This window comes from Dipteris shenzhenensis, chromosome 16 (assembly GCF_047967505.1).
Source record: "Dipteris shenzhenensis isolate YYH24624 ecotype China chromosome 16, Dip_SZ_1.0, whole genome shotgun sequence".
Lineage (NCBI taxonomy): Eukaryota > Viridiplantae > Streptophyta > Polypodiopsida > Gleicheniales > Dipteridaceae > Dipteris > Dipteris shenzhenensis.
Window position 1 is genome coordinate 27,953,549 of NC_141611.1, and position 7,433 is coordinate 27,960,981.

Sequence of the window (7,433 nt, forward strand, 5' to 3'; positions counted from 1 at the left end):
TCTATGTCCACTTCGAGATAACTTGCCCCCTCATCAGTATGTGTAACCACACATTGCCTGGGTGGGGTGTACCTAAGGGCAGTTGCACACCACCCGTTGCCGACCCACAGCATGGGCGGTGTGGTGTTTACATCACGCAAAAATGCTAAGACTGCTAGCTTACAAATTTATGATAACAAATGCTAAAGTGCCTTTGTGGCTTATGCAGGAAGACTTTTGATTTGTGCACCAAGTTCGAATCCTTGTGTTAGTACTTGGGCGGGGAGGAGTGCCTGCCCACGGTGATGGATGGGCGGCCCTTTTTTCCTGCTGCTGCGAATGATGCTGTGTGAGTCACATGGGTGTCAAGCGAGTCGGTGTGCAACCGCCCGAAACCTACTTGTCAACAATGATGGGGTTGGAGCTAACGGGCATATGACAAAGTGTGAAGGAGCATCAAAGTTGAAGTTGAAACGTGAAACCAAGTCTAGGTGCCAGGGAGGTTGACCACTAGTGTGCCGCCAAGTGGCACCTATTTATAAAATTCAAACTTCGAGCACGTTGTATTTGAAACACACTGTTTTTTTTTTTGTGGGAATGTATTTGAAACACACACTCTGTTTCAAAGTTCAAACAAACACACCACCAATTCCTTCCAAAAACCATTCAATCTCTTCGCGAAGCTTTCCGATCATCCTCTTTCCTGCAATCAATCGTTTCTCTCCATTTGATTGCCCATCGATCTTGCCATGTTCTTGCTCGATTGGTTCTATAGCGTCCTCTTCAGCATCGGCTTGTGGAAAAAGGATGCCAAGATTCTCTTCCTCGGTCTCGACAATGCCGGGAAGACCACCTTGCTTCACATGCTTAAAGATGAGGTAACGACTTTATTCCAGATTGTTCCCGGCCCTGCTCTCCTTCTTTTATAACGGGATGATCGACCGTTTTTCCTGTATTCTGTTCGTTTCTTATGACTGTCAGCGCCTCTTGCATCATAATCGATTTGTTTCGTATTCCCTGATAAGATAGAAACTCATGCCACACTGAAATGCTTCATAAGATCTCCAAAAAAGTATCCATTGAGGCATGTATACGTCTGTAAGGAGAAGGGGGGGGGAATTTGTATTGTATTCCCTGATTTTTTTGTATACACTCATAGTTGCAGAATTTCAAAAACTGTTTGAGCAGCAATATTTCACATTCGAAAACATGAAGTTGAACGTATTTGAATCGGTGCTAATTGATGAAGCAGTCAGTAAAACGAAATCTGACGTTGCAAGTGAATTTTGATTCTCTTATAATTTCCTCCGAACCGTTCCTCATTTTCGTCATCGTTTGTTTGTATTACAGAAGCTAGCTCAATATCAGCCTACGCAGCACCCTACTTCAGAGGAGCTGACCATGGGAAAAATTAGGTTCAAAGCATTTGACTTGGGAGGTCATCAGATCGCACGGAGGGTGTGGAAGGATTACTATGCTAAGGTGAGGAAGAGCCTCTCTGGATGTTACTTTAATCGACCTCTGTGTGGTGCTCTCGAATAACCTCATTGTAAACTAGCTATGGCCTTCTTACAGTATCTACGCACCTCTAGGAAATGGCCTTTAGCGCTTTCCTGTCATTGTTGCTGACAAGAGACTCATAGATTTTCTGCATTATAGGAAAGTCCTGATCATACCTGTCTTATAGGCTTTCTTTGACTTGTCACAATCTCTGTTCTTTGTCACAAGCTTGTTAACTAGTTGCCACATTTGGTAGGCAAGGTTACCTCAAGTCAATGATGCAACATGCATGCTTAAATTTGAAAATGACATAATACAAGTGGATTCAATAGAATTTGAATTTTCAAAGGATGTTTTAATTGCTGCAAATCCCAGACTGCAGCATGCCTATGAAAATGTAATCAGTGATTGAATCCAAGGTGCCATTACCTTTCTAATCGTTTGTGATTTCCCAGTCCTGTATTCATCGTACAAAGATCTGAATTTAGTCATACCTATGGTTTTCCTTTTTCTTTGAAATATGTTACTTTGACGCCACCGGATTAGATGCAAAGAGAAGTTTGCTCATCGCATAAAAGAAAGGATCATCTGTTTCATTGCATTCGGAAACCAGTAGACCATGCGGCCTAATTCACCTTGATTGTTGGAAAAATGCAGCACTTTCGAATGTCCTGCCTTGCAGGACAAAAAGAAGATAACACCAATAATCTTTTTAATGTTTATTCACGAGGGAATCATGGGGGTTTGTATGTTGCTGAACACTGTTTCAGGTTTCCAATTTCTTTCTTTGAGTGCACTTGTATAGCAGTCCGAGCTATGTAAAGGTTGGAAGGCAAAATGCAGATTAATGTCGAAGGGAAAATACACCTTATACCAACAGTAGCGTACCGTTGCTCTCCATGGAAAACCTTTATTACTTGACAGTTGATCTGGGGGAAACATTTTTTATGATGTAGTGGTAGGCCTGGCACGATGAATGAGTTTGTGAATGTTTTCTTTGGTGAAGATTTTGCATGCGGTGTTTAATGCAAAGGAGGCTATGAGCAGGCATACCGGAATTTTGAAGTCTTTGTTTCAGAAAATTTTCAAAACTCTTATGTATGACGTGATGCTCTGACACGACTTTGGAATTGTGCCAATCTGGCCAGGTGGACACAGTTATATATCTGGTGGATGCAGCTGACAGGGAGAGATTCAGAGAGTCAAGGAAGGAGCTTGATGCATTGCTTTCCGATGATGCACTGACAAATGTACCTTTTTTGATTCTCGGGAACAAGATAGATTTGCCATGGGCTGCTTCAGAGCAAGAGCTCCGCTTTCATCTGGGCCTTCAGAGTTGCACCACTGGTAAAGGGAAGGCCAATCGAAGTGACTCTCAGATTCGTCCCATTGAGGTATTTATGTGCAGCATTGTCAAAAGAATGGGATATGGAGAAGGTATACAGTGGGTCTCTCAGTACATTTGATGGGGCGAGTCTGCCTTGGAGGAGAGTGGTTGGTTGTCTGTGGGCATGCTTGATTCTCTATAGAGGCTGAGAGCTTTCTGATCCGTGGTAGGTGGAACTTGGTTGTTTTCTTAAAGAAGTAGCTTGGTAAAGAAATTTTACCTGCTGTAAAGCGGTAAGGGCAGGAGCTTTAATGCTATTAGTAGAGGGGCCTGGTCTATTCAAGTAGGAATTACTTCCCATGGACTGTTCATATTGTATTTTCACATTTATTCTTGCTCTTTGTAAATTCAAGTAGGAATTACTTCCAAGGATCTTGAATTGTGCAATATCTTGTACATAATTGTACATTATACTCTGGGACTGCATTTTCACATCTCTTCTTGCTGTTTGTATAATAAATTTGAAGTGCGAGTAATTACTGCAGCATACATACCAACAATGGTTCAATGTAGCCAGATTTTTCTAGGTTTGATAGATGCGATCAAGGAACCTCAACAAAAGAAACTGTCTGATTTGTGAGAGTTTTCTGTGCTTTTGAGGGAAACTAGATGTCAGTATAACAGTTTTTAGATATTCCATAAGCAAGCAGCTCAATGGGACTGACTTGTGAGAAGGGTGAAAGAAGTATCAAGTTTTTTCATTCACATGCTCAATCAATTTCCATTAATGATTTAGAGTGAAAAAATAAATAAAAAGTGATGCTTTCGAGGCTCCATACAATTGGTTCTGTTCGCACCAGTTCTGACAGGAAAACACGCATTATCATTATCATCTTCTCACCAACTTTGCAAAAACTATGATGAAGTTATATAAGCGGGATGGAAATTTCATTCAATCTTATATTTCTTGTTGTTCAACTGGAAACGTCAAGATATCTTTGAACAAATGAACAAATGAACTTCTCTACGATTGTGGGAATTCAAACGCATAAGCTGAATCACTTGTGTAAAAGGCATCACATCCACCAAAAACATGTTTGCAAGACACGTTTGTTTCGAGCCTTAGTGGTAGATTGTGGTTAAGAAATGTGCAAGCTGAGATCAATATAGTAAAACAAGGAAAAGAAACATGAATCAGCAAATTACTTGGCGTGTGAGAAGACTTGTGGGATCTTCAAACCTAGATGTATCCAATTCCACGGCTAAGCTAGCAAAGCACTCTAGCTAGAGCCAAACTTGGAGAATAGTCACATCCAAACCTAGATGCAAGCCTGATAGGAAATGAAACCGGAATGAAATTGAAGAATTGGGGAAGAGGCCTTAATTTTTGGCATTGCAAGTGTCCTAAGGGATGACTTAGTGAGTTGCTAATCAGGGCCATAGTTTTGAAGTTAGTTCATTTGGTCAATTTGACCTTGCAAATTATGGTTAGTATGAGGCTTAATTGTGGGTTAGTAGAAGCTTAAGGGCTTCTAATGTGTTTAGGGTTTAAGGTTTTTATTTGCTTGTGGAGGTTTTAAATGTTTGTCTTTTATCCTAAAGCTTTTGTCTTTTGTTAGATATTTCTCTCTAAACATGGAGGCTCTCTTTATCTATTACTCTTGCCACGTCCCCACTTTTGTTTAATGGCCCATTCACCACATGCACACATACACCTTTTCACCTCTTTTCTCTCCTCTCTTTCATTGATCTATCTTTCTCGATATTCTTTCACCTTTACTTGCTTTTTCTCTTTTCCTTTCCTTCCCATTTAGACCTATGGTTTCCTTCCACAAGTATTCGAAATATTTATGGAGCTACTTAAGCTTGGACAAAGCAACTCCTACATGACACCAAATGACCATTGACTTGAATAATGGCCAGATCAACAGCAACAACGACACACGCGAGCAAATTAACGACATGCATGTACCAATGTTGGATAGACAGAAGGGGATGGACATAGAGACATAATCTTAGAGATTCTGTGAGCCTCTCATAGATTTCGTAGCTCCTATTCTTACGACACATGGTAGATAACTTTGACGCATCACCTCACCCTAACCACAAGAGGCTAGGACCACAAGCCGCCATGTGGCACCTTATTCGACATGTGGTAACCTTGCCACATCACCCATAAATGCCATGTCATCTGCTAGTCCACATCAACAGGGCCATGCCACCTTTAGTTGCCATGTCATCTATCAATCCATGTCAAGAGGGTTGTCTCTATTGCCATGTCATCAATACTTATCTAGTGCCATGTCACCGTCTTATCCTGACATGAGGTAGTCTATCTACCATCTCATCATGATTGCATGTCAGCAGTCAAAGTCAAATTACCACATCATCATCCACGTGTTGTCTACCACATCAGCACCTCCATGTCATTAGGTTATGTCATCATTCAAAGTTAACTAGCCACATCATCAAGCCAACTTAACTGCCATGTCATAAGTGCCACATGGCACTCAACCTCTTGCTAGGTCCACAATACCCCTGGAAGGCACACTGCACACTACATGTGCACCACCTCATCTTAGTACTCCACAGACACAACCCTTCAAAGGTACAGTTTAGCATGTGACCCCTCCTACCACATCATCATTTCTCCTTTTTTTGCCCCACCACGTAAATCAAGCCGTTCTCTTGTCCAGGAAGAATTTGAGGGTGCTCCAAAAGGAAAATTGCTTGATGTTTAGTGCTCTACGCGCTCGTCACATCATGTGCACATTTTGGTGCATGTATCACACACTTTCTAGCCTCGTCATCAAATGGAAATGGAATTGTTTGCTTCTTTTTCATTGCTCAACGGTTGGTCCAGATCTAGATCAAAGTAGATTAGTTTAACCTTAGAGGAGAGAACTCCAAGGCATCCAATTGAAGCCCTACCCAAAAATTCCCAAATAGTTTCTACTTAGAGTCAGTCCCTACGCTCACATTCGATTTTACATCATCACATGCCCTGAAACCCGACCTTCCACATTTCTTTGAGTAGAATTCAGTGTTTTCAGAGGCATTGGTCGATTGATCAGAGAACAGATTGCACGTCATATCATTTTTGCACACATGCCACCATTGTAAAGCCTATTGGCTATTCTCGACATCATTTTCCACATAAGCCTTGTAATAGATTGGCATATATTATAATTCAATCTTCAACGATAGTTCAGATTGCAGTTGATACAGATAGTATTTTGTAGTTAATTCAGAATAGTGTTTTTCATAGGGACTTTGAGTAGTAACCTCCATTTGGAGGCATCTGCTAAGTTAGACAACTCAAATTATGGCACATGGAAATATTGAATGGAACCATTCTTGTACTTCAAGACAAATGGGAGTATGTCAATGGGTTTACACCTAGACCATTCAACGGTTCAGCAACATCTCCTACCATTATCATAGCACAAGCAGAAGGTTCTACACCTACACCAATGGTGTCCACATCTATAGTAGATCCTATCATTGCTTGAGCATAGGTAGAATGGGACAAGAAAGACGAATATGCATATCATTTGATCAAACAAAACATGCAAGATGTCATGTTGGGATAGCTCAACATAGTAAAGGCATCTAAAGAAGCATGGGATATGTTCGTAGCTCTTTACGAGTCTAAGAACATGTCCAGGATTCTCACACTAAGAAACCAGGTTAACTAGAGGTTTTACAATAGCAATGAAACTGGTCATGCTTACAGACTTAGGATCAAGGATTACAACAATCAACTTGCCGCTGTACTAGGAGAGATAATGAATCCCATAGAAATAGTTCAAGTCATCCTAAATGGACTAGGAGAGAATATGAGAATCTAGTTTAGAGTATTGCCATTCAATAGCAAATTCCAATACCGGAAGGGTTACAGTTAGTGTTACTCGGTGAAGAGCTCAGGACTAAGTCCATTCAAGCATGCAAAGGTCATTACAATGATCAAGCATTCAAGCTTCATAATACATAAAGGCAAAGGCAGAGGTAGAGCATCTTAGAGAAGTGGTCTCATCATTATCAAAATCAGCATTAGCATCCCCAACAGCGGCAGCATCAGTATCTAAGAGGAAATCATTCCAACAAAGGAAGATTTCAAGGATGGAGAAATGCATCCACCTACGTGTCAAACATTTCATGCAACTAATGTCATTAGTTTGGACACTATGAAACAGATTGCTGACCATAAGAAGTAGTATGACCAAGGAGGTCAATCTAGCAGCAACAATTGAGGGAATTTTTGTGGAAGAGGAAATCATCATGGTGGGCATTCAAGTCACAGTCATTATGCTAATGAACCTTAGAATATGTATCTTGCAAGTGAGGATATGCAAAAGACTGAGACAATGTATCTTAATGTTGATTGCAATTCAACAACGAAATGCAGTTATCAAGTTGATCAAGTAGATCAAGATCCTTGGTACATCATCAACACTGGTGCATCATCTCATATGACAAAGCATCAGGAATGGCTCACACAGATGAAATCATTAGAAGGATCGAAGAAGGGAAAGGCATTGTCCCTATGACCAATTTCACTGGTACAAAAGGATTTGTAAAAGATGTACTGTATGTTCCAAATATCAGCAAGAACCTCTTGTTAGTT

At 40.7% G+C, this 7,433-nt stretch overlaps 1 protein-coding gene across 1 annotated transcript; it reads left to right on the top strand.

Annotated features, from left to right (window-relative positions):
• Nucleotides 1–608: 608 nt before the first annotated feature.
• LOC147892778 (small COPII coat GTPase SAR1A-like) lies at nucleotides 609–3,234 on the top strand. The gene is made up of 3 exons (XM_087387087.1): nucleotides 609–857; nucleotides 1,330–1,461; nucleotides 2,628–3,234. Exons 1-3 carry the CDS (start codon nucleotides 729–731, stop codon nucleotides 2,943–2,945), a joined length of 579 nt encoding a protein of 192 aa, XP_087243213.1. The 5' UTR covers nucleotides 609–728; the 3' UTR covers nucleotides 2,946–3,234.
• The last annotated feature ends 4,199 nt before the right edge of the window (nucleotides 3,235–7,433 follow it).

Coding starts and splice junctions, on each gene's coding strand:
- LOC147892778 (XM_087387087.1), top strand. CDS start 729: ATGTTCTTGCTCGATTGGTTCTATAGCGTCCTCTTCAGCATCGGCTTG. Junction 858..1,329: donor TTCACATGCTTAAAGATGAG/GTAACGACTTTA, acceptor TTTGTATTACAG/AAGCTAGCTCAATATCAGCC. Junction 1,462..2,627: donor GGAAGGATTACTATGCTAAG/GTGAGGAAGAGC, acceptor CAATCTGGCCAG/GTGGACACAGTTATATATCT.